Source organism: Parastagonospora nodorum (genome assembly GCF_000146915.1).
Source record: "Parastagonospora nodorum SN15 chromosome Unknown scaffold_29, whole genome shotgun sequence".
Taxonomy (NCBI): Eukaryota; Fungi; Ascomycota; class Dothideomycetes; order Pleosporales; family Phaeosphaeriaceae; genus Parastagonospora; species Parastagonospora nodorum.
In genome coordinates, this window is record NW_001884577.1 from 242,434 (window position 1) to 260,003 (window position 17,570).

At 52.8% G+C, this 17,570-nt stretch overlaps 9 protein-coding genes across 9 annotated transcripts; 4 read left to right on the plus strand and 5 right to left on the minus strand.

Moving 5' to 3' along the window:
* Nucleotides 1-100: 100 nt before the first annotated feature.
* Nucleotides 101-712, plus strand: SNOG_14004 (hypothetical protein; the record flags this gene model as incomplete). The annotated part of the gene is made up of 2 exons (XM_001804151.1): nucleotides 101-316; nucleotides 419-712. The coding sequence occupies 2 exons, from the start codon at nucleotides 101-103 to the stop codon at nucleotides 710-712; spliced, it is 510 nt and encodes a 169-aa protein (XP_001804203.1).
* Nucleotides 713-1,145: 433 nt separating this feature from the next.
* SNOG_14005 (hypothetical protein) lies at nucleotides 1,146-1,760 on the minus strand (the record flags this gene model as incomplete). The annotated part of the gene is made up of 3 exons (XM_001804152.1): nucleotides 1,146-1,372; nucleotides 1,393-1,672; nucleotides 1,704-1,760. 3 exons carry the CDS (start codon nucleotides 1,758-1,760, stop codon nucleotides 1,146-1,148), a joined length of 564 nt encoding a protein of 187 aa, XP_001804204.1.
* Nucleotides 1,761-3,513: 1,753 nt separating this feature from the next.
* Nucleotides 3,514-4,235, minus strand: SNOG_14006 (hypothetical protein). The gene has a single exon (XM_001804153.1). The coding sequence runs from the start codon at nucleotides 4,150-4,152 to the stop codon at nucleotides 3,958-3,960; it is 195 nt and encodes a 64-aa protein (XP_001804205.1). The 5' UTR covers nucleotides 4,153-4,235; the 3' UTR covers nucleotides 3,514-3,957.
* Nucleotides 4,236-7,303: 3,068 nt separating this feature from the next.
* Nucleotides 7,304-8,996, plus strand: SNOG_14007 (hypothetical protein; the record flags this gene model as incomplete). The annotated part of the gene is made up of 4 exons (XM_001804154.1): nucleotides 7,304-7,679; nucleotides 7,728-7,889; nucleotides 7,948-8,666; nucleotides 8,736-8,996. 4 exons carry the CDS (start codon nucleotides 7,304-7,306, stop codon nucleotides 8,994-8,996), a joined length of 1,518 nt encoding a protein of 505 aa, XP_001804206.1.
* Nucleotides 8,997-9,026: 30 nt separating this feature from the next.
* On the minus strand, nucleotides 9,027-10,361 carry SNOG_14008 (hypothetical protein; the record flags this gene model as incomplete). Its single annotated transcript, XM_001804155.1, has 2 exons — nucleotides 9,027-9,679; nucleotides 9,734-10,361. The coding sequence occupies 2 exons, from the start codon at nucleotides 10,359-10,361 to the stop codon at nucleotides 9,165-9,167; spliced, it is 1,143 nt and encodes a 380-aa protein (XP_001804207.1). The 3' UTR covers nucleotides 9,027-9,164.
* An 829-nt stretch (nucleotides 10,362-11,190) lies between these two features.
* SNOG_14009 (hypothetical protein) lies at nucleotides 11,191-12,358 on the minus strand (the record flags this gene model as incomplete). Its single annotated transcript, XM_001804156.1, has 2 exons — nucleotides 11,191-11,234; nucleotides 11,449-12,358. The coding sequence occupies 2 exons, from the start codon at nucleotides 12,356-12,358 to the stop codon at nucleotides 11,191-11,193; spliced, it is 954 nt and encodes a 317-aa protein (XP_001804208.1).
* A 1,054-nt stretch (nucleotides 12,359-13,412) lies between these two features.
* On the minus strand, nucleotides 13,413-13,766 carry SNOG_14010 (hypothetical protein; the record flags this gene model as incomplete). The annotated part of the gene is made up of 1 exon (XM_001804157.1): nucleotides 13,413-13,766. One exon carries the CDS (start codon nucleotides 13,764-13,766, stop codon nucleotides 13,413-13,415), a length of 354 nt encoding a protein of 117 aa, XP_001804209.1.
* A 759-nt stretch (nucleotides 13,767-14,525) lies between these two features.
* SNOG_14011 (hypothetical protein) lies at nucleotides 14,526-15,636 on the plus strand (the record flags this gene model as incomplete). The annotated part of the gene is made up of 2 exons (XM_001804158.1): nucleotides 14,526-15,494; nucleotides 15,547-15,636. 2 exons carry the CDS (start codon nucleotides 14,526-14,528, stop codon nucleotides 15,634-15,636), a joined length of 1,059 nt encoding a protein of 352 aa, XP_001804210.1.
* Nucleotides 15,637-16,191: 555 nt separating this feature from the next.
* SNOG_14012 (hypothetical protein) lies at nucleotides 16,192-17,106 on the plus strand (the record flags this gene model as incomplete). The annotated part of the gene is made up of 2 exons (XM_001804159.1): nucleotides 16,192-16,485; nucleotides 16,645-17,106. The coding sequence occupies 2 exons, from the start codon at nucleotides 16,192-16,194 to the stop codon at nucleotides 17,104-17,106; spliced, it is 756 nt and encodes a 251-aa protein (XP_001804211.1).
* Between the last annotated feature and the right edge of the window lie 464 nt (nucleotides 17,107-17,570).

The following is a 17,570-nucleotide window of genomic DNA, read 5'->3' on the forward strand; positions in this document are numbered from 1 at the left end:
GTGATAGATGGCCGGAGCGGCAGGGCTATCAGGACTCAGGGCCCAGAAAGTCAACAAGTTTTGCAGCACATGCGTCACCCGGAGTGGAGCCGTCGCGCAAATGTGGAAGCTGCGGGATGTTCGGCGGGAAGTCGCGGCTCGCCCTTACCACACTTGCGACGCGCATGACATCAAGATCAGGGCCTGTCTGCGCCTTCGGCCTGCTGCTGCCATTGACAGGCGCCCGTTGCTCGACACCGTGCTATTCACTGCTGCTGGCACTTATCGCGGCGTCTTGTGCTCCCTTGTGGCTCCGCTTTGGGCCCCAGGAATACTGGTGGCGCCTCGGATCTGCGGACTAACGATGGAAGAGGCCAATATAGATATACAGCTGCATGTAGCGTGCAGATCGAAGGAGCACGAAGCTTGATTCTCGCAGGATTCGCAGCCGCAGACTATCGCAACACCATCATCGACTCTGCATCGCGCACCGCGACCAGCTCGAGCTGAAGGGTGCCGTGACACAGCGCGGTCTCACTACGCAGATTTACAGTCGTCAGCAGAGGCGCCGGCCAGCTGCAACGTTTCGGAATCGGGTGCAGCCACTGGCCTCGCATTCAGCCTCAACGCCCGCGTCCCTGCTGATCCATGCGTATTGGTCCGACAAGCCGCCGTGTGCAAAGGGCTTGTATATATTGCCCAGCCCTCGTCATTCGCCGCCCACAAGCGCTGAGCGTCACAGCAGAACCCACCAGGGGGTGGATTTGGATTTTTGGATTCACTTGGGATAAACTTAGACAGGGTCTCGATCCACCAGCTGACTGGACAAACCTTAAACGTCATACACACACAAAATGGCTGGTCCGACCGCCGTTCCTGCCTCCCACCAGCCTCGTCCTTCAGGTGCTGTTACCGCCGTTTCAGCCTCAGCACCTTCGAAGAAAACACCAAAACATCTTGCCCACACGTCCGCCAAGTCTTTGCCTACTGACACGGCGCTCAACAGGGAGGTTTCTTGTTTGCACCCGTCGCCAAGTCCTCACAGCCGCCGTTTCCGTTGCTAGCAAGAAACTATGATGCTATACGTCGACGTCCATCACGAGAGAAATTGGCATCGTCGCCTGGTGTCGCGCTGAATCAAATCTAGACCTCCGTCTCTAGTCCTACTAACTGTCATCCTCGCACGGACGTGACGCAGCCAGCAGAGCCTCATACCTCACATCGCATTCTGCTAGCGCCTTGACTTCCGCATCTTCCGCCCAACAACAACCACTGCCTATACCATCGTGAACTCTATTTCGTACACCTGCGTCTTGGTCCAGCTTGTTCGTGAGGGTATGACGAGCTTTCCGCTCCACCTCCCAGCCCTCCCAGCCCTCCCGGGCCATAATCGCTTCATGCGCTGCAACACACACCGCACTTTGTGTTGGAGGGCGTGGTGCATTGCTTCCATCTCAACTCGCGTGAGGCCGGTTTCGAGCCCGGGTGTTGTGAAGGCTGGTATTGTTGAGCATGACGAGAGGTCGAAATGTGCGATTGTCATATCGAGCCGGATGACTAGGTGGGTGAGGTATGTGTGGTATCGAGGGGCTGGGAAGAAGATGCCATCTGAGATGTTGAGGGGATCATGCAGCGTGTGACTGTCGATTGCTGATTCGATAGATGGATATTGAGGATCTTCTATCGAAGTCTTCTGTGCTGGCACAATCGTCGCCACTACACACGAGAAGGTGTTCCTGGAGTAGAACAAGGCCGCCACCTCGTTGTGCTGCTGCTTGCATGTTTGCAATAACACCAATCCTGGCACCTTGGTTACATGCGTTGGAGTTATCCGTACCTCGACATCGAGAAATAGCAGCCCAGCATACACCTGCTTCCGGACCTCTTCTGGTAAATTCAAGAGGCTCTGTCGCCAAGGATCCTACGAGGCGCTCGTGTGTGAAACGCTTGCACGTGAAGTTTTGTATACATTTTGCCCTCTGCTATTACAGCGATACGTCTTCTTGCTAAGTCGTCCAAGGCACTGGAGTGGTTGAGTTGACACATCTGCAGGCGCGTCTTGGCCGCCGTATATCAGCGATAAGTGAGCACCCATGGTTGTCGTCAAGGTGCATGGATCAAGCCGTGGTATGATATATCTCCGACTTGCAACGTGTGAACCAAGTATGCGCTAACGTTCAAGTTGACAGCCACGACAGCAACAAATGGAATTCGCAGTCATTCACCTCGTTTGCCCAGAGAGTGAAGCCGACATATGAAGCGTTGCAGGGACGTATACACAAGACCTGGTGAAGGGTGTCCTTGTTACCACCCATCGAGCCGCATCTATTCAATGCAAAATCCGGAGAGCAGCTAACGTCACGCCATACACTCACGACAATGCGACATAATAAGTCGTACGTCTACGGACATCTTGACGAGTATAAACAAAAATATACGTGTGTAAATGCCTCAAGTATATCTTGGAAGTTTGGCGTTGAAGTTGTCCAAGAGAGCGCCGAGATGGAGTCTCGGAGGTAGCCCACACCGATGCTTGACATCGTACACCATCATCCAATTATTTTTGCGCCTCCGTCACTCTTGAGACGTCACAAAACGGAGATGCGTGGACTTGTATTAAATTTATTACTAGTCCATCACTCCACCACACGCCTCGATGATCATATTGGACAAGTAACGTGCTTCAACATCGGAATTACTTCGATCATCGCAGGCGCTTGTGAGAGCTGCATTGTGCGGCTTTGGGGCTTGGGTTGAAGAAGTTGATGCTCAAGGTAGGACATGCCGAGTGCGGGCACGCATCTCGCTGTGATCAAATTCATCAAGCTATCAACCTCATCTTCAATACCAACCCGACTCATATATCGCACTACACAGCTTGGATCCAAACTCATCATCGCTTTGGACACATTTGTCATACAGAACCAGGTTGGACTCATCGATTACCCAGCCTGACTTCGCAGGTCAGCGTACCCTCGCCAGTGAAATCGAGATACAAAGCGAAATACATCCGCAAGAAATGATCACCATTGTACTGACATAATCCCACGCCCTCCACCCCGCATACCGCCTCGCTGCGTTCAACACCTCGATTCCAACTGCGCTTTCGAGCCCCAGCGATCCTGCCAAATTGACCGCCCGCCCACGTCACACTGGCTCAATAGGCAGCCACGACACGCTCATGCTTATCATCTGGATCATCGTCGCATTTTAGGAGTACCGATCCCTTCGTCTGTACGTTCGATGACCATCAGGCGCGAACTACTGCAGATACACAAAGCGAGGGAATGTCGGGACATGTGGGTCGCGCGGATGCATCCGAGTGGTTCCCGACCGGACACGATCCGTTGGGGTGGTTGAGATGTAGTGCAGAATGTGTCGTTTGCAGACGATAGAAACCGTCCATGAGCTTAGAAGCAGTTAAATGCAGCAGCCTCCAGATCGTCGGGACAGAAGATTGCACGCGACACCGAGCCCAAAAAACCACACACCAATCACGAAATGCACCACGATAACAGCACACGAACACGTAGGTTACACAAAGCTTTCATTAATCATTACTATCGTAGCGCAGCATAAAGAATCCGCAGCTGTGGGTATAAAGCATCATCTTCCAACCAAAACTTCCCCACAATAGAACCGAATAGAAAAATTTCCGTTTTCAGAAAAGATCCCTTTGAACAATTCTTTCCCGCCAAGCTTTCCCTCTTCTCCACAAATCGCGTCATTCCGATCTCCTTATCCCACGTGTGAGGGACAAGAGGATCTGAGGGGCTTCACCGCTCATGTGGTAGACTAACGATCCTCCCTCGCGGCTCAGCAGTCCGAGCTAGGTATGATGTCATGGCAGTAGAGTTTCTCCACAGACTCGTCTCGAGGCTTGTTCCAGTGCAGTGTTTCCCTATGCAGGGCGTCTGTACATCGTTCGTCATCCTTCTCCCTCGTTGTTGGCTCGTCATCCCTTGGTGGGGTAGCTCATCACTCGGACTCCTCGATGCTGGAGACGCTGGGCGAGGGCGACGAGTTTCGTGCCGGAGGCGAGTATGTGGTGTTTTGCGCCGTGGAGGAGATGTTGATCTGGCCCTCAGCCTCGACTTCGTCGAGGGGGATGCGGAGCATTTGGCGGCCCACGAGGTTGGGGATGTAGACGTATTGGGTAGCTGGGGAAGACATTGTAGTTGTAGTAGTCGTTTGATGTATGACTTAGATTAAGTGTGGTATGTAGATGTATAGAACGAATGACTTGATCGATTCTATCGTGATTGTTCTGATTCTACCACCAAAAACCTGGGGGATCCACCAACCCTATATACCACTCTCCCACCCTCCCCTCTCTCTCCCACCAAATCCCATACCCACGTCCCAAACCCCAGCTCCACACTCCAAACCCTATCCCCGACACGCGCACGCCCAATCAAGGCTGCAAACGGCAGCGCCTCCCTTGCACAACGATAAGCATAGCGCGGGTCTAGACTCCGCTGGCAATAAAGACTAACGCCGCGCTCGGCTTGCACCCTTGGCCGAGCGGAGAGGAGAGGGAGCTAAGGACCCAAGACGCGTAGTGATTGGCGCAGAGAAGGCCCGGATAAGACGGCAGTGGTGCCGCGCGTTTTGGTGGGCCGAATCAGAGCGAGGAGAGGGCGTTGGGATCGGAGGCATCGGGGTTTGCGAGAGCGAGGTTATGGATGCATAAGTGCCATCACTATTATAAACTTCGATAGTTCGGATGACACGATGCGGAGAGCACAGTAACGCCGTCGCGAGTCCTCGCTTTGTCTTATCTCCAGCTGTCCTCGATCCCATCTCGATGGAATAGGTATATACTCGCCCTTCGCCTTCACCACCCTCGACTCGCGCATCGTTCACGATGACGGAGGTGGGGAGCTCTCGCACCCGCTTGCAGCCTGGGCAAACTCTAGGCAGGCCACAATGCCCAGCCCGAAATACTGACCGGCAAAAAAGATTCCACACGATTCCATGGGCCACTTTTGCCGTTTGTGGAACACGTTTCCTGCAGCTTGTATGCATGCAGGCAGGAAGTGTTGGTCCGACACACGGGTGAAGCGAGTAAGACGACGCAAAGTTCACGATAGCAAGAAAGCTCGATGTAGTGCATGGGGGAAACAAGTAATCATGTGCGCGACCTAGCTGACGGCGTGATCGATCGGTCGACGCTGCGAAACCCACCGCGGAGCGAGCGACAACTTTGCTCCAGGAAGACACCCAGCAGTGCGTTTCACGCGTGCGAAAATTTACTTTTCGACCACGCTCAGCTCTCCACATCGCTTCCTGGTTAATCGATTACGTTTGGCTCCTTGGTGCGAGGCGGAAAGCCTTGGGATCCCAAGCCGCTCCGCTCGCAGCCGAGACTCACATGATGCATGCTACCAAGAAGCCATGCCAATGTACCCCAGAAATGAAAGAAAAAGCTCGGTCGGACCAGCATCGTCACAGGACCTCCCTCTTTCGTTTTAGTTCGGGATCATGCCATCGTTCTTCGGACGCACGTTATCAGTAGCGTCCCTAGTAAAGACAAAGCGGTTTACAGCCGAACGACGCCATTTCCTGCGCAACCAAACTTCTCCCATCGACCATCGGAACTTCCAACACCGATGTCTCAGAGCTGAAGATAGGTCTCGCACAGCGCCGCGCGTTCTTTTGTGCGATCGTCTTGAGGTTTTTTGGATGGTGTGGTAGTACCGGGTTGGTTTGCTACCGTGCATGTCTGAGGCTCCATGTCTCGCGCTGATCCGAAACAATGTGTGTCAGTCACCGCGACGGCTTCGTGCCAAGATGATATGATGGGTTGTATGGACTGTAAGGTGGTTGTGTCGTGATTTGATGCGGGATATGTGGTACAGAGAACGCAAGAGTGGGATGAAGAGCAGTGTGAGTTCTTGTAGGGACTGTGCATGACGAGCATTTCGATCCAACTAGGTGGAATATTGCGTGATTGGTGCTGAGCAGAACCTCGACTGTGGGCTGGGTTGGTAGCGCTCATGTCGTGCGAGATTTGCGTGATCTTGAAGTCAGTAAAGGGTGGTTGTGCGAGCTGTTCTGGAAGCAAGTTCACGGCCTCGGGATGATTGAACGCGATACATCCTGTGGTTGGCTGACATATCTCTCTTCCATTCTGATTGATCTTCCCATCTAATTTGAGCTGACTCAGATTATAATCACCATACTAGCAGGCATAGTGTCCACTGCGAACTACTCAGACCTGAGATCACCACGCTCGACATCAACGAATCAGAAATCATGTACAGTTCCGATGGTTGGATCTTCGCTATAAATACGTCGGGACATCCCTGGCTTTCATGAAAGACCTTCCGTCTGTGCCTCCTCGAGGTTGTCGAATAGAGATATGTATGGGGTGAAATCGCTTGGCCTCGCCTTTCGGTCCAGATAGCTCTCGAATCTGGTCTTGTTGACCCATTAGGAGTATCTCATTGAGCAGGTGGCGTTAGAAAAGAAGCCCTCTTCGTCGTATTGGGTGAAGGAATCTGCATGCTGCATGCGGTAGAATGCTGGTAGTGCTGTTCCGATTACATCGCACCTGCGTATTGGGACCATGTCCATGGTGGATGTTGGATTGTCAGGATAAGATGATGGCTGGTCACGAGATGAGAGGCTTGAAGGTGAGTGCGTGATGTGCTAGGAATCAAAAGCTGTACGACGATACCTCGGGAATGTAACATTGGAGGTGCTCATGTCACGTGGGCACATTGGCAGGTAGTACCAGGGTAGCCAAACCCAAGGTTTGCAGAAGGATACACGGTGTCTGCAACTTCCTTTCACATACAAATCTGCTGTAAGAGCGAATAGGCATTGGGAGTGGAGTCCCGTCTCAGCCCCAATGATTTCATCTGGAGAGGGTGTGCCTGGTCAAATGCGGATGAGCTTGCGAGATCCCACATTCCCTGTCAGTTTGATGATCACACAGCATTTCACGATGAGTCGAAATGCTCACGAACTCTTCTTCGCTGGCTTTCCTCGCAAGTTATGCCGCTCTGGAATACTTGGAAGTTTTCCTGGCAGGATAAAAGCCTGTTGCAAGCCGTCTGACTGAAGTGCGAGTACGTGTAGGCTTACTTTGACATGGGACTTGGAGAAGCCCACGTCACAGCAGGAACACTTCACCACCTCAAAGACAGTTCATTGTACGAATCGAATCTAAACGAGGTCGTACTGCTGTCCCCTAGAGTCGGATGCTCGGGAGCCTTGGCATGCGGCGGACGGACCGACTACACGCACCATTCTAAAGACTCAGTATAAACGTCTTGAAACTTTTATTCGGAGGAAACCATTCTTAATATTCTCAAAGATGGTCTGTCCTCTTGTACTCGTCTTGATAGTGTCAAGAGTCCTCGGTCACTCCATCGACCACTCAATCGCTCAACAATACCAAACACTACAAGACTGTCTGATATCCAAAGGCGTTCCGACTACTCTGAACTCTTCTTCTGACTGGAATTCTCTCACTACCGCATACAACCTTCGCCTTCAGTATACCCCTGTTGCAGTTACCATCCCCACCACACCTGAACATGTCTCCGACTCCATAACATGCGCCGCTGCATCTGGTATCAAAGTCCAGCCGCGATCTGGAGGACATTCATACGGCAGTTACTCTCTCGGTGGGAAGAACGGTAGCTTGGTCGTCGATCTGCAAAAGTTCAACGAGATCACTCTGGATAAATGTAAGTTTCATGTTTGTTCTATAGAAAACACACTGACCTACCCCAAAGCAACCAACATCATAAAAGTCGGCTCAGGTGTCCGCCTCGGAAACCTCGGTCTCGCAGTATTCAACCAAGGCCACGCCGCCCTCCCTCATGGGACGTTTCCCGGTGTAGGTATCGGCGGACACTACACGCACGGCGGCTTTGGGTATTCGTCGAGGAAGTGGGGTGAGTGAAACCCACTGACCCCCGCCTTACTCCAATATACTTATTAGAAGGTGAACAGGTCTTGCTCTCGACACGATACTCGCAATGGACGTCGTCCTCTCCAACGGCACCCAGATCCACACCTCACGCACCAGCCACGCAGACATGTTCTTCGCCCTGCGCGGCGCGGCGGATAGTTTCGGCATCATCACAACCTTCTACCTGCAAACCTCGCCCGCGCCTGTTTCCGTCACCAGTTACGTCGCGACATTCTCTTCACAGCTTAACGCCTCATCTGCTGCGTCGTCGATACTCCTGCAACTGCAATCCTTCGCGCTGACGTCGCCGCTGATGAACCGAGACATCACGCTTGAAGTATACATGAGTGTGTACGGAAAGTTTGAAGTAAGAGGGTGGTTCTTCGGCGAAGAAGATCACTTCACGCGCACTGTTCTACCGGCTATGTTGTCCACACTTCCTGTGCCAGATAACACGACGATCCGCACACGCGGCTGGCTCGATGCGCTCAATGACATCGCGGAAGGCGAACCGCTGGCTGAGCCACTGAGTGGGTATCACAACCACCAGACGTTTTACACCAAGTCAGTGGTGACGCGCGAGGCGGAGCCACTCACGAGAGCCGCGCTGGAGAGTTTCTTCGCGGAAGTGGGGAGGGGGTTGGGCAAGGTGCCGTTTGGAAGTTACATCAGTCTTTACGGTGGACGAGATAGTCAGATCAATGTGCCGGATGTTGGGGACGCGGCATTTGGATTGAGGGATAGTTTGTGGGTTTTTCAGGTATGTTATTTCTTCCCCTCCTTTGGCCCTCTTCAACTTGGAAATGCAAACTAACGACATGATGCGTAGAACATTGGCTCGTCGGCGAATATGCTGCCGCCTTTCTCGCCGGATATCAAGGCTTATGTGAATGGCTTGAATGCGGCGCTTACGGATGCGCAGCCTGGAGGCGAGTTTTTGGCGTATCCGAATTATCTGGATCCAGAGTTGAGTCCGGCGGAGGCGCATCGGCTGTATTTTGGGAAAGAGACGTATGAGAAATTGCTGGGGTTGAAAGAGAAGGTTGATCCAAAGAAGGTATTTTGGAATCCACAGGCCGTTGGGAATTGAGTTGGACATGGGAATCTGAGATCTGAGATCGAGCATGCTGTTCCGTAGTCTGTACAGCGATTAAATATTGTATAAAAGGATATTGTGGTATACTTTTCCAAAGCACGAAACAACGCTTAAACGCTTCAACGCCCAGAAATGCCCATTCAAACCACGATGTTTTCCCTCCTAGGGCAGCTGATCCGTAGGAATCCGCCGTAAATGCTTCGCGTTCGGATTCGTCCTGTTCCCCCTCCACCCCCACGCCAGCCTCTCCATCGACTTATCCTCATCTTTCCCCGGCCACATGACATCCCCCTGCCACAAAGCGCGCACGCAAAACGATGCCGTGACAAACCACAACACCACCAGCATGACCGTCAACCCGCTAGCCACGCCATCAATCGCGCTGCTCTTGAGCGCACTCCCCGCCTGGATCGTCGCGAGCGTGAGGCCCGCGTTGGGGAAGATGAATGCCCACCAATTCAGCGAAAAGGACATTTTCTTACTGATGAGGCCGGAGATGATGGTAACCGTCGTGATGAAAAAGAACCAGTACGCAAAAAGCACAATAAACAACCCCGCCATGATACCCATGATCTTCACAATTTCGCCATCAGGGACAGTTGTATCGGTGAAGTAATCCGGCGGAATGAGGCGCGGGGCCTGCTTAGCCAGCGAAAAAAGTCCCGCGGCCGTGTATCCTGCAAACTAGAATCAGCGTGTTAGATAACGGGGTCTTTGACATGAGAGCGTACCTGCGGGCCCTACCGAGACATACATGCCCGGCCGGACGGTCGGGGAAGGGAGCTGGGACGTCATAAGGCGCTGCATGTAGATGGCGTACATGAGGAAACTAATCAGCCACGCGAGACCTTGGAAACATATGCCGCCGATGAAAATCTGCCAGCTGGCGGAATCTGGCTGGGAGGGGAGAATCGTGCCGGCCAACGTGCCCACGACGAGTAAAGGGTAGATGGGGAAAATCCAGGCAGGCACGGCGTCGGTGACGTTTAGCCGCTCGAGGCGGAAAAACATGCTGTATTGCAGAATGGACACGGAGAAGGCGATGGCGCAGTATATCCAGAAGCACACGCGCAGGGCTTTGGTGAGCCAGGTGCCTGTTTCGCTGTGGCCGTAGAGATACGCGCAGTTGAGGATTAGTGCGACGGACACCCAGTATGTGCCGTGGAAGAGTCCTTCGACGGGGTGGTGCAGCGAGGCCATGAGTTTCCGTGGCACGAGGCAGAAGCGCGTGATCATGAGGGCTGTGAAGAGGAGGAACAGGATGATGTCGAAGATGAAGACGATTTTACCGATGGTTTGAAGGCCGGTGAATGTGTTTGGTGAGTTTCCCAGGACGACGGCGAGAGCTCCGGTGGACATGGTTGCGGAGAACCATGGCCTGAGTGTTCTCATCAGTATCTCTACGTTCCTCTGATAGCTGGCAGACTCACCAAGTAAAATGAGCAATCCGATCCCTCAAACCCACCGTCATCGGCGGCCTCTCCTCCTCATCCTGGAACTTGTAAGGTTTTCTCTCCGTCATTCTCATCTTTGTCCCTCAGCAACGCAGTCACGCACTCGAAAACAAAAACCATGCGAACTCAACCGCACGTAGACTCGCAAGCAAACTCACATCAACAAAAGACTCTGGAAACATCGCCGCCAAACTTTCCAGCTGCAGTAATAAGTAATATATCAGAAAGCGGCAAGAGATCGACCCCCCGTTAAGAACCCAAGATAACCACGCGAGCCCATCGTCCTTCATATGACCGGGTCGTCATTGGTGGTCTCAGCGCACTGGTTTCACGCTTATCGAGCGCTTGTTGGTTGGGTGGTCTTGCGGTGGAGACACTAAGACGGGTAGGTCGGATTGACGACGGTTGATCGGCAGCAAAGAAGAAAAGTTATGGTTTTGAGCAGGTACTTGGCATATGTTCAGCGTTGATGTGACGTCGCTGATTGTAGAGACATCCCCCACCTTGAGTTTTTTTCTCTCTCAGTATACTGCATGTCTTTTTGCTTCTCAGGTTTTGTTCATAATGTAGGCGGTGAATGAGTAGAAACCCAAAAGCCCAAACCCATTCGCCCAATGACGTCACGCCTGTCATCCGCCATCCCTGCTCGGCCCGATGCGCAAACCTCATGAAAATCTGGGGGCTGCCACAACCACATGCGATGGATACCCAATTTTCTGGACGCCGCAAAAGTTCTAGATGTGTTGGCGCACGTCAACAGTGACGAAGTAGGGATCCGCTGTGGTGCATATGTGCTAAGGGATGGTAAAGTGGTAATGGGGAATATTGTCCTAGCACTCGTCACGGGGGGACTTGTCGAAACTTTATTTTGAAGTCGGGAATTTATGGTGCATGGACAAGGATGTGTTCCAGAGCTGGGCCTCTTGATGACTTTTGTTCCAGCAGTTTCGAACACTATGACCAGCCCTCTCCTTCACCTTCTCACCTCCTACTAATAATCCGCGACGCCTTCCTTTTTCCTTTCGCGTCCTCCCTCGCCCAATCGGTCTCCCATCCCTTTGCACCAATGACGACAGACTCGATTTCAGCTCGCATAGCATCAGCCCAAGAGCCATGCTCAGCCTTGGAGGAGCCGTAGTGTTCTTCGAAAGGATCTGTGGTGCTAGGAGCATCCTTTTTTGATTGCTTGTTTTGTGGACGCTCAGGTGTTGTATTTGGTGCTGCGTCGGCTTTGGCTTGCATGGTATCAGCCCAAGAGCCATGCTCAGGCTTAGAGCGGTATTGTTCTTCGGAAGGATCACTGGGGATACAAGCACCCTTTTTTGCGCCGGACTGTGCAGTATCGACCTCTTCTGTCGCGGCATTTTCTGCCTCGACCTTTTTGGCCTTGGCCCTTTTTGCCTTGGCCTTTTTTCTCTTGGCCTTTTTCGTCTTGACTGACAATTCTGCGCCGACCTTTTCTGCGTGGAGGGGGGGCTGGACTACCGCCAAAGGACTTGCGGTACTCTCACGGTCTGTTGAGGCACCCGGATCAGATTCAATGGTCGGGTAAGATTCAAGGGCCGGAGTAGCATCGTTTGAAACTGGTACTGCCTGTGCAAGCGCCGTGTTGGCCGATGCTGCAACGTCTGCTGGTATGTCTGGCCGTGAGTTGGCATCTGTTGGTTCCACGGACCGCGCACCAGTATCCTCACATCGCCGAATATCCTCGAGCTTCTTGACGAGGTCGCATATGATCTTCTGGTCGCTTGACCACGGTACAGTATGGTCCGCACCCATCGGTTGTTCTGGGTCTCTCGGTGGTTGCTCAACGAGCTCCACTGTCTTCCCGTAGATATATGACTCGTAACCAAAGGCATCCGGGACGGGCTCTGTACTCTTTTCCGCGGTGAGAGGTACCATGATGGGTGGCGGTCGACGACATTTGTTCCTGTTGATCCTGCAATGTGCTCGTTAGCTGCTTCTGTTCTCACCAGAGGCTGCATAGGCTCACCAATCTTCTGCCCTTCGAAGGAGCTCCCAAGCCCGTAGGTACGTCTCGTACATCTCTTGTTCGTTTGTGCGGATCTCATCCAAAGATCGGGAAATAATACTACTAGCCAGTTTCATGATCTTGTTAGAGTCGAGAGGATGCTCACGCGAATTGCCCAACCGAAAGACTAGTCGTAGGTATGTATTAGACAGGAAGTGTTTTCGAGCCCATGGAATTATGGAACATACAATATTCTACGATATCGACAAGACAGTAGCCTGTAAGTCGTATCGCTTCTCTAGTTTCAGAGAAGGGATACCTTCGCATGCTTTCGAGTAAGTAGTACGCTTGAAGTTCTTGGGAGCTCATGTTGGTGGAAAGCGTCTTGCATCTGTCAGCTGACTGTGCAATCTAGAGAGAATGGTGGTACCTACGCTAAAGCGCATGATAAGAGTGGCTAGGTGGAGGCGCGCCGTGTGTGAGATCTGGACGGCCTGCATGTGTGGGTTGTCATCCGCAGTGCCCGGAAGACATTGGATAGTCTGATTGAGGACTTTCATGCGGTGCAACGTCAGGTCCCGAAATTCGATGAATTCGTAGGCTGTGTCCACAATGGTATCCACCGGTGCGTTCCATAGCTTATCAGACGGAAAGCCATCGGATGCCCATTTGATCAAGTCGTCATTTAACAGTGGGCGGGACCGTCCTAGAAAAGAGTTCGACATCTCGAAGCGAATGCGGTGCCGACGATTTGTTGCGATAGTGATGTAAAGGGGGATAACGATATGTCGGTCGGGAGTACCTCACGGGTGTTATGATAGATGTAAATATGACAAAACATAAACGGGGATGAATGTAAAGACTCATTGCTTCTGCGCACTGGTTGGGAAGTGACGAGGTCGTTCATCGTGCGAAGCGGCAACAAGGGGGCCTTCCGTTGGAGAACGAACGCATAGCATCGTCCCTTCTCCAAAGCTTTTCCGACTACGCAAGCAGGTCGCCCTCCCGAGGTTCCAGTTCCTTCACTTCCACGACTACGTTATGAACCGAGTCATTCTTCGCATGCTTGATAGTGCTTTCAACGATCTTGGTCGGGCCAGTCTCCACAGACTTCTTGCGTCGCGCAAGCTCCTCAAGCCAGTATTGCTCCAGTCGCGCCGCTCTTCGTTCACCGTGGAACCTCTCGCCCTCTTCCTTGCGAATCATCTTGCATTCGGCGTCGGCGTACAGGCGCGATTCAGCGGGCCATTTGAAGCATTCTTTGGCGTCAATGTAGATCCTCGGGTCATTTGTGATGTACGGGCGAGGGCAGCCTGGCACGTAGATTATGTAAGGCATCGTTGGGGTGCTTTTGTTGTACAGTTCAGCTCTGAATATGCTCAGGACTTGATTTTAGAAAAGCGAGAAGCTTTTTGCTTGTAGTGAAAATTCAAATGTTTGGTTGAGGAACACGTGAACGGGGAACGAGGGCGGAATGTTGACAGTGTATGTGTGACGATGGACGCTAGGCCAATGTGGAGTCGCGATTGACGCACGCTTCGCCTAGTCCGCTTCACTGTAAGAGATTTGAAAGTAGCGAGTGAGAGAGAGGAGATTGACCATGTGAGAAAGGAAAATAGTTGTGATGGCTGTGGCGCTCGTGGCGGTCCAACGCGACGGGTCCCCGATGTTTGAGGAAGGCTCGTGCGACGCGGTGGGAAAGAGCCAAGTTGGCGGGGTGAAGCTTCACGCATTGTCTGGTTTCGAGCCATTGCAAGTAAGCTGCAGATCAAGGATGTATTCGCCTGAGTTGATATACAACTGGTGCGAATGCTGCAGCAAAAGTGGTATGACCAAGCAAGTCGCCGGGCCTTCCGACTCACGCGTCTGGCCAGATTCAGGCACGAGCTCACGAAAGCATGAGGGTGAGGGGCATGGGCAACGTAGGTTAAGCCCATTTGCAGGATGACATGTCACGGTGTATAGAGGCAGAAGAGGTCGTTGTCGGAAGCGAAGGTCGTCAGTCTTGGCGAATGACTCAATGCCAAAGATTCCTTGAACCCCTCTAAAGCTTCGTGATGCCCCGCGAACGACATCTTCACGACATATACCGCCGAGATGAGCGCTGCAACCGAGACCAAACCTCTGCCGGAGTTCGACATTGTCGCGACCTACCGCCGAATCCTCAAAGATGACCCCGAGCTGACCATGCCGGTTGCCGCCATTGAGGCCCTTGTCGAAGCGATTGCGCAGAGCTCCGTGTCGACCGTCGCCGAAACACTTGCATTGCTAGAGCGTCATACTGCTGCCCTGAAGGCCTCGATCGCAAACCCAATCTCTCTCTCCGCCGGTACCGACCTGTTCCAGCGATACCTCATCACAACCCTCAACCGCCCCGCGAGCCTGAACCTGGGCCCCGACGATGACTTCCGCGCAATTCGCAACCACCTGCTGTCCAACGGCAAGCTCTTCGTGGAGCGCGCCAAGCAGAGCAGAGAGAAGATTGCGAGCTTCGGCAAGCATTTCATCCGCGACGGGGCTACTGTCCTCACGAATGGTGGATCGCGAGTCGTGGGCGCGTTGCTGAGGAGGGCCGCCGAGTCGAGCACCATCCGCTTCAGGGTCGTCTACGTACTGCCGCCCCAAGGCTCCTCCGATCTGAAAGAGGGCCACCAGACCGTTGCCGACCTCCGCGCCAACAACATCCCCGTCGCAGCCATCCAGGACTCGGCTGTCGCATACTCGTTGGGCAAGGTCGACATGGTCATCGTGGGAGCCGAGGGAGTCGTAGAAAACGGCGGCATCATCTCGCGCATGGGCACGTACCAGATGGGCATACTGGCCAAGAGCAAGGGAAAGCCATTCTACGTCGTTGCCGAGAGTCACAAGTTTGTGCGCCTGTATCCCCTCAGCCAATTTGACCTGCCCATCGAGCAAAAGGTCCTTGATTTCAAGACCGACGAGCAAGCTAGCAAAGATGCTGCCAAGGATGCGGAGCAGAAGAACCCATTCGACGAGGCCATTGCCGACATGGACTCCAAATATCAGGACTGGGGATCAAAACCCCATGATGCTGTCGACTTTACCGTATGTTTTGTTACGACTACTTTGCATTGAACGCTTTCTGACAGCACCCCAGCCTCCCGACCTGATCTCTGGTATCATCACCGAGTCTGGTGTCCTCACACCGTCCGCTGTCTCGGAAGAGCTGATCAAGATATGGTTCTGAGCCCTGCCAGAACACACAAACTTCATCATCTCCCTGAACATATTCATCTGTCCCAGACGCACAGACAAGCTAGAAGTGTTTCTTCTCATCTACTTACACCATCTGCAGGCTGCTGGTCAAGGGCGACGCTCCGCTTCCGCCCATACGATGCTCCCGTCGCGGCAAACGCAGCACCTCCGAGGGACAGCGCCATGTACCAAGGGGTGACGCGTCGAAGTAGGAAGAAGTGAATGGCAGCGAAGGAACCTCTCTATGAAGTGGCCGGGTCCGGAAAGCGAAGACGGAGTGCCAGCACAAGGCGGCAACAAACGCGAAAAAGTCGAATACATGATACCCGATATCATAGAACTTTGGATGAAAAAAAGTTGACAGCGCCCAAACTTCAATCCTCAAAAGTGACAGCGCTCCCGTCGCGCGAAGCACATAGCTTCAATGTCTCACATTCACTGTTCGCCTTCGTACCTCTTTCACACACACATAATCATCAAACATGCTTAGCCCTACAAACTTCTCCTTGCAAATCAAAATCCCCCATACCTACCCCATTTCTTCAAAATGCCATTTCTAATCCGCCCGCCCCAGCACACAACCGACCCTAATAACCCCATCCACGCACACATAGTCATCGAGCCCGACTCCAACGAGCGCACCATCCTGCACGACCTACAAGCCTGGGGCTGGCGCATCACGCGGCACGATTTCAACGACGCGGAGTTTGTGTATACGCTGGGTGCTATGGAGAGGGATGTTAAGCGGAGACGCAGACAGACGCATGCGATTGCGGGCGAGTTGCACGGGTATCGCGAGAGATTGACGCTGGAGGGGGTTTGGGAGATGGAGGCGGAGAGGGTACTAACCGATGATACTTGCGGGTCTCCGATTCCTAGACCCGGAGAGGAGAATGTCAGATTATTCCAGGAGAGTGATGGAGAAGGTGCTTGAGGAGTGAGTAAGTTTTCCCGCACGGATTTCCACTTCTTTCAACCTTGATTCTGACATGTGGGACAGGTGGCTGAAAGCGATCGATCGCACGCGCCAAATCAACGGATTCTCAGAAGACACCGATCCCAAACGAGAATTTCCGAGGTTGATAAAACATGCCCTCGATCGCCTTTGTACAGACCGCCCGCACTGAACCAGCTTGTGTACAGTACCAAACCGATCCCCACCACCACCACCACACTACGCATTCTAAACCTCTCCCCCAAATCCCCCACACCAACACAAAAAAAACACCTCCCCCGTTCCCCCATCTGGCCCCTCTTTCCCCCAAAATTCTTCAAACACCTCAGCAAGCACGGTTCCTCCACCCCTACCCGCCCCGTCCCGCGCACACAATCCGTCCCCTCTGCCCCCCATCAACCCCTACATCCGCACCCACCTGACCCACCCCGGCCCCCCGCGCTCTTGAATACAATTACAGTGCTTGGTGCTCATGTGGATCCGAACGGATGCTCGGCGTGGGATTGAGTGTGGGGGACTAGGAGGATGAATAAGATGACGAGGAGAAGGCCATATTAGAAGCACGCTCAAGGGAAAATGCTCAAGCATTCGCATAGATGAACACAATACCGAAGGGATCCATACATACATTACACAACACACATCGAAATGGTACAACGAACGCGATTTCTGCCCAGAAGTGCGGAAGGAGATAGGAAGCCTTCTTGCACCATTGGCTGATAAAGCAAAAGGTACGATAACCCGCATTATAACCCCCGTACAGGAAACGGGGATTTGACTCTCAATCTAGGCATGTTTTTGTACGCCAAAATTGTGCTCGAAACCATTGAGTCCATGGACCCCGAAGAAATTCTTGAAGACCTCGAAATCTTGCCTAATACATTGAAATGAGGCGTGAGTGACCAACTCCATACAATAGAATTCTCACCTGACTGTATTAGATATGGGACGCATCTTATTGCGCATTAAAC

Coding starts and splice junctions, on each gene's coding strand:
- SNOG_14006 (XM_001804153.1), bottom strand. CDS start 4,152: ATGTCTTCCCCAGCTACCCAATACGTCTACATCCCCAACCTCGTGGGC.